Consider the following 27,579-nt stretch of genomic DNA (forward strand, 5'->3'; position numbering starts at 1 on the left):
ATTGCATATTTTGTTGTAAAGCGCGGTGAGCCCATTTGGATTGGGGGTACTGCGCTATACAAGTCTGCTTATTGTTTGTAGTAGTAGTATCATCGGCATCATCATCATCATAATCACCATCATCACCAGCACCATCATTACCATCATCATTGTCATCGTTATCATCGTCATCGTCATCGTCGTCATCATTATTGTCACGATCATCACCAGTATTCTCAAACACTATGAGAAGTTGGGAGGGTTTTTTTGTTTTGTTTTGTTTTTCTTTTCATTGTAATCTAAATTAATCAGCTTTAATTTCATAGTTTTATTCTGTATAATTTTCAGGGGGGTTGTATGATTTTGTGACACCTTGGGTGTTGAGGCTCAAAGACACAAGATCCATCTCCACCTTATTCCCAACTCTAGACACCAATATCAAAACCCTAATCACAACCCCTCATCCCCAACTCTAGACACCGATATCAAAACCTAATCACAGACATTTACACCTCACCACCAATGTCAAAACCTAATCACAGACATTTACACCTCACCACCAATATCAAAACCCTAATCACAACTCCTCATCCCCTACTCTAGACACCAATATCAAAATCCTAATCACAACCCCTCATCCCCACCTCTAGACACCAATATCAAAATCCTAATCACAACCCCTCATCCCCAACTCTAGACACCAATATCAAAACCCTAATCACAAACACCTACCCCTCATCCCCAACTCTAGACACCGATATCAAAACCCTAATCACAACCCCTCATCCCCAACTCTAGACACCAATATCAAAACCCTAATCACAACCCCTCATCCCCAACTCTAGACACCAATATCAAAACCCTAATCACAACCCCTCATCCCCAACTCTAGACACCAATATCAAAACCCTAATCACAACCCCTCATCCCCAACTCTAGACACCGATATCAAAACCCTAATCACAAACACCTACCCCTCATCCCCAACTCTAGACACCAATATCAAAACCTAATCACAGACATTTACACCTCACCACCAATATCAAAACCCTAATCAAAACCCCTCATCCCCAACTCTAGACACCAATATCAAAACCCTAATCACAACCCCTCATCCCCAACTCTAGACACCGATATCAAAACCCTAATCACAAACACCTAGCCCTCATCCCCAACTCTAGAAACCAATATCAAAACCTAATCACAGACATTTACACCTCACCACCAATATCAAAACCCTAATCACAACTCCTCATCCCCAACTCTAGACACCAATATCAAAACCCTAATCACAACCCCTCATCCCCAACTCTAGACACCGATATCAAAACCCTAATCACAACCCCTCATCCCCAACTCTAGACACCAATATCAAAACCCTAATCACAAACACCTACCCCTCATCCCCAACTCTAGACACCAATATCAAAACCCTTATCACAAACACCTACCCCTCATCCCCAACTCTAGACACCAATATCAAAACCCTTATCACAAACACCTACCCCTCATCCCCAACTCTAGACACCGATATCAAAACCTAATCACAAACACCTACCCCTCATCCCCAACTCTAGACACCAATATCAAAACCCTAATCACAAACACCTACCCCTCATCCCCAACTCTAGACACCAATATCAAAACCCTAATCACAAACACCTACCCCTCATCCCCAACTCTAGACACCAATATCAAAACCTAATCACAGACAGCTACACCTTAGCCCTAACTCTAGACACTGTTATCAAAACACTAACAGTAGTGATCTTCACCCATTTAACACATTCTACTCCAGGTACGATTTGACTCGTACCACGATTACTTCCTCTGTGGATCTGGTACGGTACGAGTCTTCTGGAACCGATACACTATTCTGATTTCGTTTATTCTTGCTTGGTACAGCTGGCGTTCTTAACTGAGCCACTTATGGATTCTGGAAGCTTGAAAACGAAGCTATGTTTGACTGATTAAATCAACAATTCTCCACTTACTTTTGCTGTTTTAGTGAGCAGCCCTACTTTTAACTGCAGTGGTCTCATGTACACCTACACCTTACCCTAACCACACACACCTACACTTTCACCTTATCCCTTAGTCTAGACATATATATATATATATATATATATATAATCTTTACCACAGCCAAATACACAGTTGGTTTTCTTTGTCTCTCTCTCTCTCTCTCTCTCTCTCTCTCTCTCTCTCTGTCTGTCTCTCTGTGTCTCTCCCTGTCTGTCTGTCTCCCTCTCTCTTTCTCTCTTTATATATATATATATATATATATATATATATATATATATAAATCAGTGTGGTTACAGTCAGAACCTTACTTTATACGGTTAACAATAAACAAGTTCAAGGTAAACTTTGTAAAGTTAAGACTTGGAATAAATGATCTGAAAGATAATAAACGTTACTGCGATAACGTAAAGACATGTCCTTTCTGTGACCAAATAGAGGATGAATTTCATTTTCTGCCACGCTGTGATGTCTACAGACCGCTGAGAGACATATTCTATGCGTTCAAGAGAAGGGAAGAACTTGTAGAAGGATGTTAAGTTTGGACAAATAACCCTTATTTTTATTTCAGCAAATGTGCTGTGTTTAAACTTCTGGCATTATTTGATTTATTTACTCATTGTCTTTTCTTTTTGCGGTCATGTGTGTGCACCTAATAAATCATGTGTACAGGCCGGAGGTCTAACATTAGATTCTTTCAGTCTTTGAATCTCTGTATCAGTGTAACAAACCCATTTTCCCGAAGAACTCTCGTGGCGTTAGTGGCCCGGCTGAAGTCTGGATCGAACTGCACACACACAATAGTCACAATACACACCAGTCACCACACACACTACACACACACACCACACACCACACCACACACACCACACACTTCAAACACCACACACACACACACCTCAAAACACCACACACACCACAAACACCACACCACACCACACACAGCACACACTTCAAACACCACACCGCACACACACCACACACACCACACATACCAGACACCACACACAACACACACCACACACACCACACACCACACACAACACACACCACACACCACACACAACACACACAACACACCACACACACCACACACCACACACACAACACACACCACACACAACACACACCACACATACCACACACCACACACAACACACCACACACCACACACACCACACACCACACACACCACACACCACACACACCACACACAACACACAACACACACCACACACAAAACACACCACACACCACACACCACACACAACACACACCACACACAAAACACACCACACACAACACACACCACACACACCACACACCACACACCACACACAACACACACCACACACAACACACACCACACACCACACACAACACACACCACACACCACACACAACACACACCACACACACCACACACCACACACCACACACAACACACACCACACACCACACACCACACACACCACACACCACACACAAAACACACCACACACCACACACAACACACACCACACACCACACACAACACACACCACACACACCACACACCACACACAACAAACACCACACACCACACACACAACACACCACACACCACACACAACACACACCACACACAACACACACACCACACACAACACACACCACACACAACACACACCACACACCACACACACCACACACCACACACACCACACACACCACACACCACACACCACACACCACACACACCACACACAACACACACCACACACCACACACAACACACACCACACACACCACACACAACACACACCACACACCACACACAACACACACCACACACCACACACAACACACACCACACACAACACACACCACACACACCACACACCACACACCACGCACAACACACACACCACACACCACACACACCACACACAACACACAACACACACACCACACAACACACACCACACACACCACACACCACACACAACACACACACCACACACCACACACCACACACACCACACACCACACACAACACACACCACACACCACACACCACACACAACACACAACACACACCACACACACCACACACAACACACCACACACCACACACAACACACAACACACACCACACACCACACACAACACACACCACACACAACACACACCACACACACCACACACCACACACCACACACAACACACACCACACACACCACACACCACACACAACACACACAACACACACCACACACACAACACACCACACACCACACACAACACACACCACACACCACACACACAACACACACCACACACACCACACACCACACACACCACACACACCACACACCACACACAACACACCACACACCACACACACCACACACCACACACCACACACACCACACACAACACACACCACACACACAACACACCACACACCACACACACAACACACACCACACACAACACACACAACACACACCACACACACACCACACCACACACCACACACAACACACACCACACACCACACACACAACACACACCACACACACTAGACATATCAGACACCACACACCACACACAACACACACACCACACCACACACAACACACACACCACACCACACACAACACACACACCACACCACACACACAACACACACCACACCACACACCACACACAAACCACACCACACACCACACACACCACACCACACACACACCACACACCTCAAACACCACACCACACACCAAACACCACACCACACACACCTCAAACACCTCAAACACCACACACACCTCAAACACCTCAAACACCACACACACCTCAAACACCACACCACACACACCTCAAACACCACACACACCACACACACCTCAAACACCACACCACACACACCTCAAAAACCACACCACACACACCTCAAACACCACACCACACACACCTCAAACACCTCAAACACCACACACACCTCAAACACCACACACACCTCAAACACCACACCACACACACCTCAAACACCACACACACCAGTCACCATACAAATAATTAGTGAGCTGAGTAGGCTGTAGCACTATAGACTATTGTGTAACATTAAGTTAGCCAATCAATCTGTAGCACTGTAAACTATTCTGTAGCATTTAAGTTAGCCGATCAGGCTGTAGTACTGTAGACTATTATGTAGTATCAAGTGAGCTCACGAGGTTGTGACACTGTAGACTATTGTGTAGCCTTAAGTTTGCCAATCAGGCTGTAGCATATAGATTATTTTGTAGCATCAGGTGAGCTGATCAGGCTGCAGCACTATAGACTGTTGTGTAGCATCGAGTATGTTCATCAGGCTGCAGCACTATAGACTATTACGTAACTTCAAGTGAGCCAATCATGGTGTAGCACTACGGATTAGTATGTAGCTTCAGGTGTGCCACTCAAGCTGTAGCATAATAGACTACTGTGTAGCATTGTGAGCTGATCAGGTGGTAACACTGTAGACTATTCAGGCTGTAGCATTATAGACTACTGTGTAGCAATGTGAGATGATCAGGATGTAGCACTATAGACTATATTGTAGCATAAAGTGATCTTCCTACTGGTGCCCACCTGGTGGTGAAGAAAGGTTTCAATCCAAGTGCTTGCCAGACGACCTTAGGTAGTTTCAGAGTGCGGTGAGTGAAAGTGTCGGTCTGGCAAGCAGTTGTGTTGAAAAGCTACCGTGGAACGAAACAAAGGCGTCTTTGTTTTGTGAAGCCATAAACAATACACAGGTTGAATTAGCCGTGACAGAAGCCACTGTACTCTTGTATGACTGGGTACGCAGATGTCGTCTGTTTTTGTATTGGCCTTCTCCAAGTAGCAGCTTGCATGAACACAAGAACTGGGCCGAGGTTTGACGCAGAGTGTAGAATAGCTAACATGAAAATACAATAAAGTGGAAAACACTGTTTAGAAGATACAAAAGTGTTCACACCAGAGCTTTACAAAGATTAGTTTGTCTAGTGTAGAAAAGAGTACAGATTTATGAAGAAAATAAAGAGACAAATTGCCAGCTTGCAGTCAAAAGCTGCAGACTGTAAAATGGGCTTTGGTGAAGTGAAATCACTTCGCTGCTCTTTCCACAGATGGCCTGACATTAGCAGTGAACACCAGTTCAACCATTTTAAACCTGCTTTCAATGTCAGAGACCAGGAACAATTTCACTAATTTGTTGATGAAATTCTGCAACACCTCTGTCTTGACAAACCAGTCAGTGCATAGAAAGTCCTATCCGCAACCGACAGACAAACCAGTCAGTGCACAGGAAACCCTGTCCGCAACGAATGCTTTAAATGTGAATAACTCCCCAGGGCCTGATGGTGTATTCGCGGGCATGTTGAAAAACTGTTAACTCACTCAGTACGGCCAGTCCTCTCTTCTCCTCTACACAGACCCCTCGGATGTCCAGTGGGTGTCTGAATGACCCAACCTTTAGCTTCCGTCGTCAGAATTGTGGTATTCTTTGTCAACATTCACCTCTTCAGTATAAGAGCCTTCCGCTTGCAATATTTTGATGATGGTAATTGGGGTGAAACGCTGTTAGCGTCGTCTCTTTCGTCGTTCGTATGGAGAGAGTTAAACATAGGTACTTATAGTCATTGTTCAGTTGTTTAACTGTATTTCTGATTCTGGTACTTACCAAAGTGCTTGGTCATGAGTCATTGTTGTGCCACTTCATAGAGTGTGTGATCCAGAAAATCCTGACATCTACCGTACAGGTTGGCTCTAGAGCACTACCGGAAATTTGTTCTCTCGTAATCTAAATAACCATGTTCTAGCTGGGCTGATGTCAGCCTAAGGCTGATGAGGTACTAGGTGTTTTCGTTTTCTTTTCCCGCGGGTTATTCTACTAATCTAACATTTAGGTTTTGCAAACAGCTGTTCAGAAATATTTCTTGAAAAATTCATTGAAGGTGTATGATTGTTTTGTAGAATTAAGAAAAGCTTTTGAGAGCACTTTTGTGTACAGTTTTACGTAAGGCAGGCACTAGTGGAAAATTTTGCTCCATATTTTGACCAGTATCTACAAATATGTGTGTTCTTGAGTGTGACAGTATTGCATAGTTTTTCGAGTGTCCCAGTGGGGTAAGACATGGATGCGTGCTTTCACCCATTTTATCTATATTCGTAATTATTGAATGGACCCTTTGCACACACAAAAAGTATACATGGCGTCCAGCTATCACCAGATATTGTTAACATTTCTGTTGATTTTGTTGCATATTATGTAGACCTGACCTCTGACCCAACTGCTGGATTCCAAAACCGATAAACGTTTTGAATTTCTTTCGCTGGTGATTGTGACATGGACGAAAACTTATCCAAACTTAACTGTGCTGTTTTTCGCAAAGGAGGATTCCTGGTCGAGTGTGAGCTGTGGAAACATGGTGATGACTTCATCGAGGTGGTGAACACATAAATATTAAGGGCTAAATGTCACTAGCAAGTTTTCACTTGCTCGGGCGACTAGTGAGCAAGCAGCTTAAGCACAGTAGGTACATTAAGATGCATTTCCAGGCTCGGGGATGTAGAATTAGTCTCTTTTTTTAAAGATGCTTTTGAATGGAAGATCTTGACAATACTGATGTACGGTGCGGATGTCTGTGGATTTTGCCTGACTCTGCTCGCCGGACATACAAAAAAGGGGATGCTAGCGAACTCATTCATGTACACACATTCACACATTCATGAACACAGACACGCACAGTCCACAAATTCATGTTCATAAGCACGCACACTCATATATTTATGCACTTATACATGCACATCCATACATTCATGAATGAGAACACGCATACTCACACATTCATTTACACAAACACACACACACACTCGCACATTCATGCACATAAACACGCACACTCATACATTCATGTACATAAACGCGGACACTCCCACATTCATGTACGTAAACAAGCACACTCACACATTCATGTATATAGACAAGCACGCTCACACATTCATGTACATAGACACGCACACTCGCACATTCACGTACATAACACGCACACTCACACATTCATGAACGTAGACACGCACACTCGCACATTCATGCAAACAGACACGCACACTCGCACATTCATGTAGATAACACGCACACTCACATATTCATGTACGTAGACACGCACACTCACCTATTCATGCACGTAAACAAGCACACTCACCTGTTCATGTACATAGACACGCACGCTCACACATTCATGTACATAGACACGCAAACTCACACATTCATGTAAATAAACACGTACACTCACACATTCATGTACGTAAGCAACCACACTCACACATTCATGTACATTGACACGCACATTCACACATTCATGTACATAACACGCACACTCACACATGCATGTACATAAACACGTACACTCGCACTTTCATGTTCATAAACACGTACATTCACACATTCATGTACATAAACACGCACACTCACACAATCATGTAAATAGACACGCACACTTACACATGCATGTACATAAACACGCAAACTCACACTTTAATGTTCATAAACACGTACACTCGCACATTCATGTGCATAAACACGCACACTCACATTATTCATGAACAAAAACACGCACACTCACATATTCATGTACGTAAACAAGCACACTCACACATTCATGTACATAGACACGCACACTCACACATTCATGTACATAGACACGCACACTCGCACATTCATGTACATAACACGCACACTCACACATTCAGGTACATAACACGCACACTCACAGGTGGATCCTTACCCTTCCTCCAAGGTTAAACTTCCACTTGTAAGCTTGAACGGTTGCCCAATTGAACAAGTTGTACACAAGGTCTGTGTACAAATTCCTTGGTTCTTCGACTAGCTCATATTCCTCTATCTTGGCACCAAAGGCGAACAAATGTTTCTTCAAAGAAATCTGAGGAACGAGAACGTATGTGTGTGAGTAAGTCCAACTGAGTTTGAGAGTATACTTGTCTCATATGATTTCAGTAGGTACTCTGTGTGTGTGTGTGTGTGTGTGTGTGTGTGTGTGTGTGTGTGTGTGTGTGTGTGTGTGTGTGTGTGTGTGTGTGTGTGTGTGTGTGAGTGCGTGTGTGTCTCTGTCTGTGTCTGTGTGTGTCTGTGAGTGTCTGTATGTGTATGCGCGTACATGTGCATATGTGCGAGGGGGTTGCGATAGTGTGTTTTGTCAGTGTTTCTGTGTGTCTGTGCGTTTGTGCGTGTGTATGCACAGTGGAAGAGGTAATATGACACAAAATTCTAATCAAATGTAATGTAGCGAATTTGGATCAGTCTGCACGAATTGATACCTCCTTGATCTGTCCAATCCTCATTGTAGTCATCACCATCACTCTTCCTTGATCTGTCCATGTTTCATTGTCATTATCATCACCATCACACCTCCTTGATCTGTCCATACCTCACTGTAGTCATCATCATAACTCCTTGGTCTATCCATACCTCATTGTAGCAATTATCATCACACCTTGATCAGTCCATACCTCACTGTAGTCATTATCATCACTCCTTGATCTGTCCATTCCTCATTGTAGTCATCATCATCATCATCATCATCATCATCATCATCATATTCACACCTTGATCTGTCCATACCTCACTGTAGTCATTATCATCATCATCATCACTCCTTGATCTGTCCATACCTCACTGTAGTCATCATCATCATCATCATCATCATCACACCTTGATCTGTCCATGCCTCATTGTAGTCACCATCATCATCATCATCATCACACCTTGATCTGTCCATACCTCATTGTAGTCATCATCATCATCATCATCATCATCATCATCATCATCATCATCATCATCACACCTTGATCTGTCCATACCTCACTGTAGTCACCATCATCATCATCATCATCATCACACCTTGATCTGTCCATACCTCACTGTAGTCACCATCATCATCATCATCACACCTTGATCTGTCCATACCTCACTGTAGTCACCATCATCATCATCATCACACCTTGATCTGTCCATACCTCACTGTAGTCACCATCATCATCATCATCATCATCATCACACCTTGATCTGTCCATACCTCACTGTAGTCACCATCATCATCATCATCATCACACCTTGATCTGTCCATGCCTCATTGTAGTCACCATCATCATCATCATCATCACACCTTGATCTGTCCATACCTCATTGTAGTCATCATCATCATCATCATCATCATCACACCTTGATCTGTCCATGCCTCATTGTAGTCACCATCATCATCATCATCATCATCATCATCATCATCATCATCACACCTTGATCTGTCCATACCTCACTGTAGTCATCATCATCATCATCATCATCACTCCTTGATCTGTCCATACTTCACTGTAGTCATCATCATCACCATCATCATCATCATCATCATCATCATCACTCCTTGATCTGTCCATACTTCACTGTAGTCATCATCATCACCATCATCACACCTTGATCTGTCCATACCTCATTGTAGTGACCACCATCATCATCATCATCATCATCATCATCACACCTTGATCTGTCCATACCTCATTGTAGTCATCATCATCATCATCATCATCATCATCATCATCACACCTTGATCTGTCCATACCTCATTGTAGTTTCCATCATCATCATCATCATCATCATCATCATCACACCTTGATCTGTCCATACCTCATTGTAGTCACCATCATCATCATCATCATCATCATCATCATCATCACACCTTGATCTGTCCATACCTCACTGTAGTCATCATCATCATCATCATCATCATCATCATCACACCTTGATCTGTCCATACCTCACTGTAGTCATCATCATCATCATCATCATCATCATCATCATCATCATCATCATCATCACTCCTTGATCTGTCCATGCCTCATTGTAGTCACCATCATCATCATCATCATCATCATCATCATCATCATCATCACACCTTGATCTGTCCATGCCTCATTGTAATCATCATCATCATCATCATCATCATCATCATCATCACACCTTGATCTATCCATACCTCATTGTAGTCATCATCATCATCATCATCATCATCATCATCATCATCACTCCTTGATCTGTCCATGCCTCACTGTAGTCATTAACATCAGTGAATGTTCATTCCCTTTGGTCATCATGCATGATTTTAGTCATTAACATCTGTGTCTAGTCATTTCATGTGGTCCTCATGCATCATTTTAGCCATCAACGTCAGTGTTTAGTTATTTCCTTTGGTTATCGTGCGTCATTTTAGTCATTAACGAGGGTGTTTAGTCATTTCCTTTGGTCATCATGCGTCATTTTAGTCATCAACGTCAGTGTTTAGTCATTTCCTTTGGTCATCATGCGTCATTTTAGTCATTAACATGGATGTTATTCATTTCATTTGGTCATCATGCGTCATTTTAGTCATTAACATGAATGTTTAGTCATATCCTTTGGTCATCATGTATCTTTTTAGTCATTAACATCAGTGTTTTGTCATTTCCTTTGGACATAATGCGTCACTTTAGTCATCAACGTCAGTGTTTAGTCATTTCCTTTGGTCATCATGCGTCATTTTAGTCATTAACATGAATGTTATTCATTTCATTTGGTCACCATGCGTCATTTTAGCCATCAACGTCAGTGTTTAGTCGTTTCCTTTGGTCATCATGCGTCATTTTAGTCATTAACATGAGTGTTTAGTCATTCCCTTTGGTCATCATGCGTCATTTTAGTCATTAACGTCAGTGTTTAGTTATTTCCTTTGGTTATCGTGCGTCATTTTAGTCATTAACGTGAGTGTTTAGTCGTTTCCTTTGGTCATCATGCGTCATTTTAGTCATTAACATGAGTGTTTAGTCATTCCCTTTGGTCATCATGTATCTTTTTAGTCATTAACATCAGTGTTTTGTCATTTCCTTTGGACATAATGCGTCACTTTAGTCATCAACGTCAGTGTTTAGTCATTTTCTTTGGTCATCATGCGTCATTTTAGTCATTAACATGAATGTTATTCATTTCATTTGGTCACCATGCGTCATTTTAGTCATTAACATGAGTGTTTAGTCATTCCCTTTGGTCATCATGTATCTTTATAGTCATTAACGTCAGTGTTTTGTCATTTCCTTTGGACATAATGCGTCATTTTAGTCATTAACATGGGTGTTTAGTCATCCCCTTTGGTCATCATGCGTCATTTTAGTCATTAACGTCAGTGTCTAGTAATTGATTTTGGTCACCGTGCACCGTTTTGTTTCATTAGCATTAGTGTCAAGTCGTTTCTTTTGTTCAATCATGCTTCATCTTAACCATTAGCATTTGTGTCATATCATGCCATTGTTCGTCCATGTTTCCGTTAAGTCATTGGCATTTGTGTCATATCATGCCATTGTTCGTCCATGTTTCCGTTAAGTCATTGGCATTTGTGTCATATCATGCCATTGTCCATCCACGTTTCCGTTAAGTCATTAGCATTTGTGTCATACCATGCCATTGTTCGTCCATGTTTCCGTTAAGTCATTGGCATTAGTGTCATATCATGCCATTGTTCGTCCATGTTTCCGTTAAGTCATTGGCATTAGTGTCATATCATGCCATTGTCCATCCATGTTTCCGTTGAGTCAATGGCATTAGTGTTAAATTATGTCATTGTTCATCCATGATTTATTTTACTGTATTCATTTTCATCATCATCAGAATTCAGTTATTACCTCCAGGGTAAGAGCCTTTTTACTCAATCCGGGTGGTAGAATCAAGCTGAAAAGAAAGCATTACACACAATAGTTATCCATATTTCTATGTTTGATGAAAAATAAACTTAAAAATAAACATAACTTCATGCTGTGTCAAAATAATCTATGATGAGAAACAAAGTCCTTTTTTGTCTTTTTTTTTTCGTTTGTTTGCTTGTTTGTTGTTTTTTGTCATTTATAACTTTATGCTGTTTGATGGAATAAAAACATGTTCCGTCATGGATAACTTCATGCTGTGCAAAAATATATATCTATATTTGTTGAAAAAGAAATAATTTCGTCATACATAACTTTAAGGTGTGTCAAAATAAATATATGTAATATGCATTTGACGAGAAAAGTTTTTCGTCATATATGAATTTAAGGTGTGTCAAAATAATTATGTGTTTGATGAAACATTTCTAGTCATATGTAACTTCAAACTGTGTTGAAATAAATCGAATGCGACGCAAGATATTAATCAGGGAGAGATAAATAGATTTGTTCAATGAATTTGTTTAAACACACACACACACACACACACACACACACACACACACACACACACACACACACACACACACACACACACACACACACGTACAGAGAGAGAGAGAGAGAGAGAGAGAGAGAGAGAGAGAGAGAGAGAGAGAGAGAGAGAGAGAGAGAGAGAGAGAACTTTTGTTAAACATCCAGCCAAAATTAGTTAGAGAACTTGCAAGTGACGGTGTGTGTGATTCACACAAGGTAATTGACAGTGACAGTGTGTGTGGTTGACACAGAGCATAGACAATGACAGTGTGTGATTCACACAGAAATTAGACAGTGACTGTGTGTGTGATTGACATTTGGGCCTACAGCAAAGTGAGAGCTGTATTATCAATGGTTTCTCCAGTCAATGGGAAATCATTTACAGCTTAGTCTTTTGTGAAGGACTATGACTTAAAATAGGAGGCAAAATTGCACTGGCTCTTAGTGCTGCAGCCTTGTGGGCTGGTTGGCCTTTGGGAACAATACCACCGCCGACTGTCCTAAAACCCTCTTGGCCGAGAGAGCGGGGATGTAACTTGGGAGAGACACTCTCCACTATAATCAAATTCTAGCCCAGATAGTCGGAACAGCAGTTGCCTCCTCTGCTGTTCTGATGGTCATAGTCAGACACGACTGACTATCATATATATATAGACAGTGATAGTTTGGCGCCGTTCACAAGCACATAAGTACAGAATGACGAACAACATCAAAAGACACAATAAAAGAAAAAAAAAGAGAAAGAGAAAGAAAATATAGAAATGGGGAGGTAGAAAGAGAAACAGAGAGACAGAAAGAGAAACAGAGACACGAACAGAGAAACAGAAAGACAGAGAGGAAACAGAAAGATCGAAAGACAGAGGCACAGAAAGAGAAACAGACAGATCGAAAAAGGAAACAGAAACGTGAAAAGGGAAACAGATACAGAGAGAGAAACAGAGACACTGAAATGGAAACAAAGACACAGACAGAAAAAAAGGAGATACAAGAAGGAAAACAGAGAGACAGAAAGAGAAACAGAGAGACAGAAAGAGAAACAGAGACACAGAAAGAGAAACAGAGGCACAGAGTGAGAAACAGAGACATACGCAAGAAAATGAAAATAGAAAGAGACACAGAAATGAAAACAGAGACCCAGAAAGATAAACAGACACAGGCAGAGAAACAGAGACACGAACAGAGAAACAGAAAGACAGAGAGGAAACAGAAAGATCGAAAGACAGAGGCACAGAAAGAGAAACAGACAGATCGAAAAAGGAAACAGAAACGTGAAAAGGGAAACAGATACAGAGAGAGAGAAACAGAGACACTGAAATGGAAACAAAGACACAGACAGAAAAAAAAGGAGATACAAGAAGGAAAACAGAGATACAGACAGAGAAACGAAGAGACAGAAAGAGAAACAGAGAGACAGAAAGAGAAACAGAGAGACAGAAAGAGGAACAGAGATACAGGCAAAGAAACAGAGACACAGGCAAAGAAAGAGGCACATAGAAACAGGTACACGGAAGTAGAAACAGAGGTACAGAGAGAGAAACAGAGATACAGAGAGAGAAACAGAGACACAGAGTGAGAAACAGAGGTACAGAGAGAGAAACAGAGACACAGAGAGAGAAACAGAGACACAGAGAGAGAAACAGAGGTACAGAGAGAGAAACAGAGGTACAGAGTGAGAAACAGAGACACAGAGAGAGAAACAGAGGTACAGAGAGAGAAACAGAGGTACAGAGAGAGAAACAGAGATACAGAAAGAGAAACAGAGGCACAGAGTGAGAAACAGAGACATACGCAAGAAAATGAAAATAGAAAGAGACACAGAAATGAAAACAGAGACCCAGAAAGAGAAACAGACACAGGCAGAGAAACGTAGACACAGTCAGAAAAAATAGAGTCACAGACAGGGGAAAAAAAGCGGCAAAAAGTGAGCAGAGAAGTGTGCTGACCGGAAGTTGACGTTGGACTTCCTGTGGGCCTCAATGTTGGTGTGGGCCTCAGCCATCCAGTTGGGGTTCTCCGGAACCTCGTGCAGCGTCACGTTGTCCAGCAGGAAGCTGACCCCCAGGCCGGGCCCCCGGATGGACAGTTCAGCACTGGAGGGTTCTGCAGGGCCAACACCGTACCCCTCAGTCAGTCAGTCAGTCACTCACTCAGTCGGTCGGTCCGTCCGTCGGTAGGTCGGTCGGTCTGTAAGCCAGCGAGCCGGTCAGCCGGTCAGCCAGTTAGTCCGTCCGTCCGTCCGTTCGTCAGTCAGTCAGTCCGTCCGTTCGTTCGTCAGTCAGTCCGTCCGTCCGTTCGTTCGCCAGTCAGTCCGTCAGTCCGTCCGTCAGTCAGTCAGTCAGTCAGTCAGTCAGTCCGTTCGTTCGTTCGTTCGTCAGTCCGTCCGTCCGTTCTTCAGTCAGTCAGTCAGTCAGTTGATAAATTGGTCTGTCTGTCTGTCTGTCTGTCTGTCAGTAAGTCAATCAGTCTGTCGGTCAGTCTGTAGTCATTCGGTCCGTCGGTCCGTTCGTCCGTCAGTTCAGTCAGTCAGTCGGCCAGTCAGTCGTTCGGTCGGTCGGTCGGACTGTCTGTCTGTCTGTCTGTCAGTAAGTCAGTCAATTGGTCAGTCGCTCGCTCGCTCAGTCAGCCAGTCGGGCGGTGGGTCAGATAAAGTAATACGACACCCACCGTTCAAACGTTCGTCCTTCCGACCTCCTCACTCATCCATCTTTCCACCAGCCCGTCACTTACTCACTAACTCACCCTCCTGCCAACCAACTAACCCTCCCACTCAACAAGTCATTCAGACATACATCCATGCTCCCTTCAACCAACCAACCATCCAACCAACTCACCAACCTACTATCCAACCAGCCTACCAACTAATCAACCAACCAACCAGCCAGCCAGCCAGCCAGCTTGGAAGTGGGCGTAACCTGCCACGTAATTGTCCCTTCCTCCATCCATGTAGGTAGTTACCCTCCACCCATCCACCCAGTGCACCCAACAACTTATCTAACCATCCACCCAGTGTACCCAACAATTTATCTATCCATCCACCCAGTGCACCCAACAACTTATCTATCCATCCACCCAGTGTACCCAACAACTTATCTACCCATCCACCCGGTGCACCCAACAACTTATCTACCCATCCACCCAGTGTACCCAACAACTTATCTAACCATCCACCCGGTGCACCCAACAACTTATCTAACCATCCACCCGGTGCACCCAACAACTTATCTACCCATCCACCCGGTGCACCCAACAACTTATCTACCCATCCACCCAGTGCACCCAACAACTTATCTACTTATCCACCCTGTGCACCGAACCATTGATCAACCCATCCACCCAGTGTACCCAACAACTTATCTACCCATCAACCCGGTGCACCCAACAACTTATCTACCCATCCACCCAGTGCACCCAACAACTTATCTAACCATCCACCCAGTGCACCCAACAACTTATCTACCCATCCACCCAATGCACCCAACAACTTATCTACCCACCCACCCAATGCACCCAACAACTTATCTACCCATCAACCCGGTGCACCCAACAACTTATCTAACCATCCACCCAATGCACCCAACAACTTATCTAACCATCCACCCAATGCACCCAACAATATATCTACCCATCAACCCGGTGCACCCAACAATTTATCTAGACACCCATCCACCCAGTGCACCCAGCAACGTATCTACCCATCCACCCAGTGCACCCAGCAACGTATCTACCCATCCACCCAGTGCACCCAACAACTTATCTACCCATCAACCCGGTGCATCCAACAACTAATCTACCCACCCACCCAATGCACCCAACAACTTATCTACCCATCAACCCGGTGCACCCAACAACTTATCTACCCATCCACCCGGTGCACCCAACAACTTATCTACCCATCCACCCAGTGCACCCAACAACTTATCTACCCATCAACCCGGTGCACCCAACACCTTATCTACCCATCAACCCGGTGCACCCAACAACTTATCCACCCATCCACCCGGTGCACCCAACACCTTATCTACCCATCCACCCAGTGCACCCAACAACTTATCTACCCATCAACCCGGTGCACCCAACAACTTATCCACCCATCCACCCGGTGCACCCAACACCTTATCTACCCATCAACCCGGTGCACCCAACAACTTATCCACCCATCCACCCAGTGCACCCAACAACTTATCTACTTATCCACCCTGTGCACCCAACACCTTATCTACCCATCAACCCGGTGCACCCAACACCTTATCTACCCATCCACCCGGTGCACCCAACAACTTATCTACCCATCAACCCGGTGCACCCAACACCTTATCTACCCATCAACCCGGTGCACCCAACAACTTATCTACCCATCAACCCGGTGCACACTCAACTTATCTACCCATCCACCCAGTGCACCCAACACCTTATCTACCCATCAACCCGGTGCACCCAACAACTTATCTACCCATCAACCCGGTGCACACTCAACTTATCTACCCATCCACCCAGTGCACCCAACAACTTATCTACCCATCAACCTGGTGCACCCAACAACTTATCTAGATACCCATCCACCCTGTGCACCGAACCATTGATCAACCCATCCACCCGGTGTACCCAACAACTTATCTACCCATCAACCCAGTGTACCCAACAACTTATCTACCCATCAACCCGGTGCACCCAACAACTTATCTACCCATCAACCCAGTGCACCCAACAACTTATCTACCCATCCACCCAGTGCACCCAACAACTTATCTACCCATCCACCCAGTGCACCCAACAACTTATCTACCCACCCACCCAATGCACCCAACAACTTAACTACCCACCCACCCAATGCACCCAACAACTTAACTACCCACCCACCCAATGCACCCAACAACTTATCTACCCACCCACCCAATGCACCCAACAACTTAACTACCCACCCACCCAATGCACCCAACAACTTAACTACCCACCCACCCAATGCACCCAACAACGTATCTACTTATCCACCCTGTGCACCGAACCATTGATCAACCCATCCACCCGGTGTACCCAACAACTTATCTACCCATCCACCCGGTGCACCAAACAACTTATCTACCCATCCACCCAGTGCACCCAACAACATATCTAACCATCCACCCGGTGCACCCAACAACTTATCTAGATACCCATCCACCCAGTGCACACTCAACTTATCTACCCATCCACCCAATGCACCCATCAACTTATCTACCCATCAACCTGGTGCACCCAACAACTTATCTAGATACCCATCCACCCAGTGCACGCTCAACTTATCTACCCATCAACCCGGTGCACCCAACAATTTATCTACCCATACACCCAACCATCCAGTGCACCACCACCCTGATGTATCGACCACCCACCATTACCCAACCAATGCAGCATGTAGTGTACATCAGGAGAGATTACCTAACATTGGGGCGTCAATGCTGCCCTTGAGCCGAATCCAGCCGTTCTCAACACGGCAAAATGCACGGTAGGCGATGATGTAGCTCTGTTTCTTCTCTGCAACAGCAGTGTGTGCACACGCAAACACATGCACGGACAGAAATGAATCAAAAACATGCACAGACAGACTTTGCAAGTGGACATCACCACAGCATAAAAAGATTTGTTTTTTCATTATCATTATTATTATTATTATTATCATCATCATCGTTGCTGTTGTTATCATTACAATTACAACCAGTTTCAGTTTCAAGGAGGTGTCAGAGCGTGCGGACAAATCCATATATGCTACACCACATTCGCTGAGGATGATATAACAGCCACAACACCATGATGATGATGATGATGATGATGATGATGATGATGATGATGATGATGATGATGATGATGATGATGATGATGATGATGATGATGATGATGATGATGATAACACATAAGCCAACAACCACACGAAACGTTAACACAACCATGAAGAAGAGATGAAGAAGAGCGAGGCAACACAAAGAGTTGATAAAAACGACCTGTTCAAAGTTTACGACACACTACACACAACACTGTCTTTCAGCCTGCCACGGGCTGATGACCACCTACCGATTCCGACCAGATTGATTTGCACCACCACCTTGAAAGTCTGCCAAATTTTGCCAGGCACGTCGTTGAGGAGTTTGGCATAGCCCTCAAAGACATAATGGTGACCTCTGGTCAGGTTGATGCTTTGGACTGGTCCCTCCAGTGTGCGGTCTCTGCACCAACACAGCACGAGTGTTCCGACACACACATGACACAGAACCAACACAACACGTGTGTTTCAGCACACACACACATGACACAGAACCAACACAACACGTGTGTTCCGACACACACATGACACAGAGCCAACACAACACGTGTGTTTCAGCACACACACATGACACAGAACCAACAGAACACGTGTGTTCCGACACACACATGACACAGAACCAACACAACACGAGTGTTCCGACACACACATGACACAGAACCAACACAATATGACACAGAACCAACACAACACGAGTGTTCCGACACACACATGACACAGAACCAACACGAGTGTTCCGACACACACATGACACAGAACCAACACAACACGAGTGTTCCGACACACACAACCAACACAACACGTGTGTTCCAGCACACACACATGACAGAATCTAGTTCTTGAAATTTCTTTGACACAGAGATCGAACCAGTCTTGACGTATACAGCTGAAATCTGGGGCATAGAAGAAGAATGCAAACAAACTGAAACAGTTCATACATTCGCTATTAAATGATTTCTGAGCGTTCACCTACATGCATCAAATAAATTAGTATATGGAGAAATCGGTAGATATCCTCTGTACATTAGAACATCAGTTAAATGCATCAGATACTGGTTGAGGCTTCTCAAGCAGCTTGTGTCAAGACTGAGCAGACATGCGTATGAAATGCTCCTAATGCAACGCGAATCTGGTCGTATCAAGTGGGTGTCAAATGTGCACACCATTCTGTGTCGAAATGGTCTTGGCATTGTGTGGCTTAGCTATGGCGTTGGTTAGGAATAATGCTTTTCTTGCTGAATATAATAATAACTAGACTTACTCCCTGTTATAAGCAAAACTGGCATTCAGAAGTTCTTTAAAAAAAGAAACAGAAATCCAAACAGAAAACTACTTTACTTTCATTACAAACAAATGGCATGGAGATAACTTAATTAGATTTCGGTTAAGGGTTAGTGGATAAAGGAACTAAAGGCATTGTTCCTACGTGAAACAGAATTAGACGCTGTTTGTCCACCTGGTTAAATGGAATTCTTTTTTTTCCCACTGCTCAGCATATAAGGATATCTGTCAAAACTGTGGTATTTTAGAATTAACTTGTCAGATTCCTGACCAAACACGTACATAAAAATTATATCCTGTAGCAATGAACATGTTATACAAGATCTGGCAAAATACACTGCAAGCAATACAAATTAGAAAAAAAAGAAAGTGCATTTGCGCGCGCGCGCGCGCGCGGGTGTGTGTGTGTGTGTGTGTGTGTGTGTGTGTGTGTGTGTGTGTGTGTGTGTGTGTGTGTTGGGGGGCGGGGGAGAGGGGGAGGAGGAGAAAGAGGGAGGGGAAGTGTGAGTGCGTTGTATGAGCTTGCGGAGACGTGCATGTTTTGCATGCGAGTACGTGCGTGGTTTGCTCTTGGGTATGTGTATGTTGTGCTTACGAGTTCATGCATGTTTTGCTTGCAGGTAAATGCAGGTTTATGTATGGTGAGACGGAGAGGTGAGATGGTGGTGCAGAGATGTGTGTGCCAGTTTCTGGAATTGTGCTCACGATTGTTTGTAATGCCCCAGTGTCCGAAGGGCTTCATTGCTGATTGGACATTGAAATGATTGTCATTGTCCCTCTCTCTCTCTCTCTCTATCTCTCTCTCTCTCTCTCTCTCTCTCTCTGGGGGGGAAGAAACGAAGCTCAGCCTACGAGCAGCATGTAATGTGAGCTCTCACTAAATTCTTTAATTGCCAGCGATATAAACATCCCTGCGTCTTCATTGGCTGCATAGGTCATCGTCAGGAACCATGCCATCGGAAAGTCTTGACTTTAGACGACGATGTGGACTCTTTGTTTTTATATTTATTTTTTTCATGACGAAGCGATCGAGGTCAAAATTCCGGCAACATGGACTGAGAATGAAGACCATGACACACGGTGCTGTGTTTGGTTTGCTCCTCTCGTTTTTGTTCTGGGGCAGTTTGCTACTGTCTCAGTGTGGTGACATCGAGTCGAACCCCGGACCACGCGATCGAACTACTATGAAGCAGACCCGGCTGGAAAGTCAGTCTTCAGCTTCTCCTCGTGCCAGTGTGAGTGGAACCCCAAGCAAGGACCCAACTCTTACAGACGTCATGTCCATGCTCCACTCTCTGAAGGACGACATGAGAGGAGTGAAAGAAAGTTGCGCCATGCTACAAAATGAAATCAAGGACCTCAGAGAAGAATGTGCCTGCCTGCGTGAGGAAAACACGGACTTGAAAGGGAAAAACTCTGACCTTGAGAAGAGGATGGAGAACATGGAGAAGAAGGCAGATGACATGGAATGCAGGTCCAAGCGGAACAACCTGATCATCCATGGACTCCAGCGAGCTGAGGGTGAAACGGCAGAAGACCTCGAGGCTACGGTCAGAGAGTTCTTCACGGACAAGCTGGAGCTGGCCAACGACGTCCCCTTCGACCGACTTCACCGCCTGAGCAACAAGCCCAACTCCCCTGTGATCGGCTGCTGCACCTTCTACAAGGACAAGCTTGAGGTACTGCGTGCCAAAGGTAAATTGCGGGGCAGTGGACTGTTTATTGGGGAAGATTTTTCTCTGAGGGTGCGGGAAATTAGAAGAAGGTTGTTGCCACATTTGAAGAGTGCCAGAAATGCGAACAAAAGGGCATCAATGGTATTTGACCATCTTATTATCGATGGTAAGAGGTTCACTGTGGACAATGACGATAATCTGAAAGAAATAAGATAGGACATTGGCCGCTCCTCCCATGATAATGTTTTCAAAAAACATGTAAATAGTCCTTTTCATGTGATGTCAAAGGGAACAGTTGAAAAAACGACACCGGTAGTGAGCCCTGTGTTTGGCAGCTCGGTTGCACGTGCAAATATGTCTGAAATTCGTGACAGTGACAGTGTCAGCGACGTGTGTGCAACTGAGAGGAACATGAATGACGCTGAACGTGTAAACACGGGGGCCGGGTTTGATTTTGAGCAAACTTTTTCTCGTTTTGGTGTGTTTGTAAATAAACCTTTATACATTTTGCATTGGAATATCAATGGCTTGTTTTCTAAATTAAGAGACAGAAATTTCTTGTCATACATTCGTTCTTTTGACTTGATTTGTTTGGTTGAAACGTTTCTGGAGAACTTCCAGTCCGATTTATTTACTGATTATTTGTGTTTTCATAAGTCCGCAATTAAGTTTTCTAAACATGGTCGATCTTCAGGTGGCGTTATCTGTCTTATCAAAAAAGCATTCGCCCCTTCTATTCGTTGTATTGATAATGAATATGCTAATGTTCTGATATTTCTGATTGACAAAGCTATGTTGGACACTTTAAAGGATATATTGTATGTATGTGTGTATGTTCCACCTGAAGGATCACCTTTTTATTCCTATTTTGATGTTGACAATGGCATTGATTTATTGGAAGATTGTTTATCAGACTGTTTACTTAAATTCAATGATGTTTACATTATCATCTCTGGTGATTTGAATTGTAGAACTTCCAACATTACCCCTGATGTTATTGAGGATGATACTTTTAGTTCATTACACAGAAGTTACCCAGTCAGTGTCAATAGAAATTCTCAAGACAAATGTTTAAATAATTATGGAAAACGCTTACTAAACTTGTGTACTACATTTGGTCTATCAATATTGAATGGTGCGTGTAATGGCGACCGCCAAGGTTGCTACACATTCATCACTGATTCTGGCAGCAGTGTGAATGACTATTTTCTTATGTCACATGACATGTTTGCTTCTTGGTCTTCACGCTGTCTACTTAATGTTAAGGATAGATTTGACTCAGACCATATGCCACTTGAATTATGTGTACAATTCTCAGACAAACACAACAGCCCAAAAATCCGTAAAGAGAAACAAATTATTAATAAGTTTGTGTGGAAAGATGAGCTAGCTGAAACATTTACTAAATCAATGAAATCTGACAGAACACATAAAATGTTAGAATTGGCTGTTAGTTTAATCGACCATAACATTAATGAAGCTTTGGAAATCTTTAACAAATGTATCACAGAAAATGCCGCATGTATGAATAAACAATGTAGTATAGGATCAGATAAAAATACAGACGACTGGTACGACAAGGAATGTAGAGCAACAAGAACGAACTTACGAAAGTTGTACAGAACAGCACGTCGTACAGGTGATGTCAGTGACCAAAATGCATTTTGTATTGCACGCAGAGAATATAAACACTTGATTAAATGGAAAGAGAAAGAATATCAGAATGCTATATTAGATAAATTAGTATCCTCTATAAGTAATCAAAAACAATTCTGGGAAACTGTGCATTCAGTATCATTGAAGAAAAAATATGTTAGCAATAGTATTAGTTTAGATGATTGGTTTGAACACTTCAGGAATTTATATGAGAAAGAAACCCTGCCAGAAGAAGAATTAGAGACCGATGATACTGACAGTTATTTTAATCGTCCCATTTCTAAAGAAGAAGTGTTGTTTGCATTTAGAAAAATAAAGAATAAGAAAGCGGCTGGCCCAGATCGGATTATTGGAGAGTTATATAAAAATGCGGGTGACTTTATTGTAGATTTCTTTGTTGTGTTTTTCAATGCTTTGTTTCAGAAAGGTATTTTCCCGGAGAGCTGGTCTGAAGGTATTGTACTTCCTTTGTACAAAAAAGGGGATGTTAATAATCCCAACAATTACAGAGGCATTACGTTATGTGATATCAGTAGTAAAGTATACAGTACAGTTATTAATCGTCGTCTACAAGAGTGGGTTGAAGAAAATGATATAACCGGGGAACATCAAGCTGGATTTAAAAGAAACTACTCTACAATTGACCACATGTTTACCTTGCTAGCTTTAATTCAAAAACAGTTTTCTTTGGACCGAAAATTATATGTTGCATTTATAGATTTTGAGAAAGCATTCGATTCTATAAATAGACGAATTCTCTGGTCTATCCTTTTAAAAAACGAAATAAATGGTAAGTTATACCACTGTATAAAGAGTATGTATAATAATGTTATAGTTAAGATAAGGAGTGGAGCCAGATTAACTGACTCTATCAGGTGCACGTATGGCGTAAAACAAGGTGATGTATGCAGTCCTATCTTATTTTCACTTTTTATAAATGAACTAGCTATTGAAGTTATTCAAAATGGAAAACATGGCGCTCTATTTACAATCGATTACTTTGAGCTTTTTATTTTGTTACTAGCTGATGATGTAGCGCTCTTATCTGAAACAGTCGTTGGACTGCAAACACAGTTAAATAGTTTACAGCGGGCAGCTTTTTCTCTTGATTTAAAGGTAAATTTAAACAAAAGTAATATAGTTGTATTTAGAAAGGGTGGGTTTTTATCTGCAAGAGAAAAATGGACTTACAACAATGTAGAAATGCCAGTGGTAAATGCATATAAATATTTAGGTATTTTGTTTTCCACCAAACTTAGTTTTACCTCAGCATGTGTTGACCTGACAGGAAAAGCAAAGAATGCTGCGTTATGCGTAATGCGAAAACTACGTACTTTGAGTAATAATAGTTTGTCTATATTTTTGAAATTATTTGATTCCCAGGTCCAGCCTATTGCACAGTATGGGGCTGAACTTTGGGGCCTTGATGATGCTGCACGTCACTGTGAGAAAGTTCATTTGTTTTCATTGAAGAAAATGTTAGGGGTTGATTTAAAAACACCAAATGACCTTGTTTACGGAGAAACTGATAGATACCCAATTTATATTAACTCTGTACTTATTTGTATTCGTTACTGGATTAAATTAACAAAAATGAATGATTGCAGGTTGCCACGGAAAGCTTATGCAATGTTAACTGACTTGGATGCAAAAGGTAAAAGAAATTGGGTTTCAAAAGTTCGTTGTAAGTTGTATCAGTTTGGTTTCGGTTTTGTATGGGAAAATCAAGGTGTGCAAGATGTCAGATTATTTTTGTGTGACCTTAAAGATAGACTGATTGCGTGCAGATGGCAAGAGTGGAATTTTCATGTGAATAATAGTGATAGGTTTTGCGTATATAGGACATTTTGTACTGGTCATGACGTTAAGATTTACCTGCGTATGAGCTTAGACAGACACTTAAAATTTATTATGACAAGATTTCGTTTTGGTATTTCAGAAATTTCTCAGCATTATTATCGTTACAGGAAACATTCTGCAGTTGATTTAATGTGTCCGTTGTGCAAAAGTGGAAATGAAGATGAGTTGCATTTTGTTTTATGTTGTCCTGCTTTAACCAGTTTGAGAGTACGATATATCCCACCTGCTTTTTATAGATATCCCAGTCAATTTCGTTTAAGTCTACTTCTAGCATCTGAAAAAGAAAGCGTCATAAGGAATCTGTCAATATACTTGTACAAGGCATTGCATTTCAGATCTGTTGCAACTTCATGATTTTCTTCAGTGACTGTGCTTGTTTATGTATTGTACCCCTTCATGAGGGGCAATGGCCTTTATATGAATAAAACATCCGTATCCGTATCCGTATCTCTCATACACACACACACACACACACACACACGCGCGTGCACACACACACACACACACACACACACACACACACACACACACACACACAGATAGAGAGACAGAGACAGAGGGACAGGGGCAGAGTTCACAACTGCGTGATTGTTTAGACTGACTTGTTTGGTTGATTTTTTTTTTCAATTAAACACACACACACACACACACACACACACACACACACACACACACACACACACACACACACACGCACGCACGCACGCACACACACACACACACACACACACGCACACACATTCGCCCGGCCCACTTACCACCCTCACATACACACTAACCACATTGCTGCATGCTTTTTTTTTAATGACTGATTCGTTTGTCTTTTCGTTCTGTTAAATTACAAGAATTTTTTTTTGCTGATTGTTGTATTTGGATTCTGCGTCTCCTGCACTCTCTCTCTCTCTCTCTCTCTCTCTCTCACACACACACACACGCACTGGCACGCACGCACGCACACACATACACACACGTGGAGAGAGAGAGAGAGAGAGAGAGAGAGAGAGAGAGAGAGAGAGAGAGAGAGAGAGAATGAGAATGCACTACTTTTGCGACTAATTTGTATCAGTTCTGTTCAATGACAACATTTGTTTTACATTATAAGTGCTGTATATGGACATCAAAACACATAACTGCACTATTGGATTTTGTTTTGTTTATATTTACGTGAAAATCAATCGTTTACATTTTTTTAACCTAAATATGATATATACAACTGTAATGTGACTATATGAAGTAGAGCTAGATGGTCTACCCTCCTGTGGAGATGGAACTCAGTGGAAGCAAATGATGTGGCCCTAATGACCAGTATTTCCTCACTGCTGCAGAACCGTTTCTCATTATACCATATTTATGCACGTGTTGTGAGAACGTTTGCCAACGAGGCCATCCAACGTCAAGGACAGAAGGTTGTTCAGTCCGTGACTGCTGGGGAATCTTTGCTATTGCCTGGGCCTTAATTTGAGATACGGCTTTTTCGCTACAGCGATTGGTGGCTGCTTCTGCCTCAAGCCACCTGCAACATGGTTTTTTACGGCTATCAGGAAGATTGTGTGTGTACCCTGACCTTTCTTGCTGCCTGGGAATAAGCGTGGAATGCTGGCGACGGCCTTTATGCAGGACAACATGTGCGCCTCTGTATCTCAACGGGAATGCATAAAGAACTTTATCTCAATATAGTTTACATGATTTCTAATTATACAACTATTAAGATGCAGACTGAATAAAACCTCATTAATTACTTAACAGAAATGGAATGATTTTTTCGACTGGTAGCAAACATGAAAACGTTAATGGTTTTAAAATATTGTAAGTGCATTGACAACTTTCAGTTTGCTCTTCTGTAAAATTGGTTGGTTTGTTGATTAGGCACTTAGACAGGTACCCCTCGATAAACACACACACACACACACACACACACACACACATATATATATATATATATATATATACATACACACACACACACTCACACACACATACACTTATGCACACACACACACACACACACACACACACACACACACACACACA

General features: G+C 42.8%; 1 protein-coding gene across 1 annotated transcript in view; it reads right to left on the reverse strand.

Annotated features, from left to right (window-relative positions):
* The window catches only part of LOC143282564 (uncharacterized), a 54,348-nt gene extending 33,035 nt beyond the window's left edge, over positions 1-21,313 (reverse strand). Inside the window, exons 1-7 of the mRNA XM_076588253.1 lie at positions 21,264-21,313; positions 19,327-19,478; positions 18,697-18,792; positions 15,225-15,381; positions 12,730-12,775; positions 8,793-8,948; positions 2,733-2,788 (exon numbers count right to left, since the gene is read on the reverse strand). Coding sequence (XP_076444368.1) covers positions 2,733-2,788; positions 8,793-8,948; positions 12,730-12,775; positions 15,225-15,381; positions 18,697-18,792; positions 19,327-19,478; positions 21,264-21,313 — 713 coding nt within the window. The remainder of the gene's footprint in view (positions 1-2,732; positions 2,789-8,792; positions 8,949-12,729; positions 12,776-15,224; positions 15,382-18,696; positions 18,793-19,326; positions 19,479-21,263) is intronic.
* Between the last annotated feature and the right edge of the window lie 6,266 nt (positions 21,314-27,579).

Source organism: Babylonia areolata, chromosome 5, assembly GCF_041734735.1.
Source record: "Babylonia areolata isolate BAREFJ2019XMU chromosome 5, ASM4173473v1, whole genome shotgun sequence".
NCBI lineage: Eukaryota > Metazoa > Mollusca > Gastropoda > Neogastropoda > Buccinidae > Babylonia > Babylonia areolata.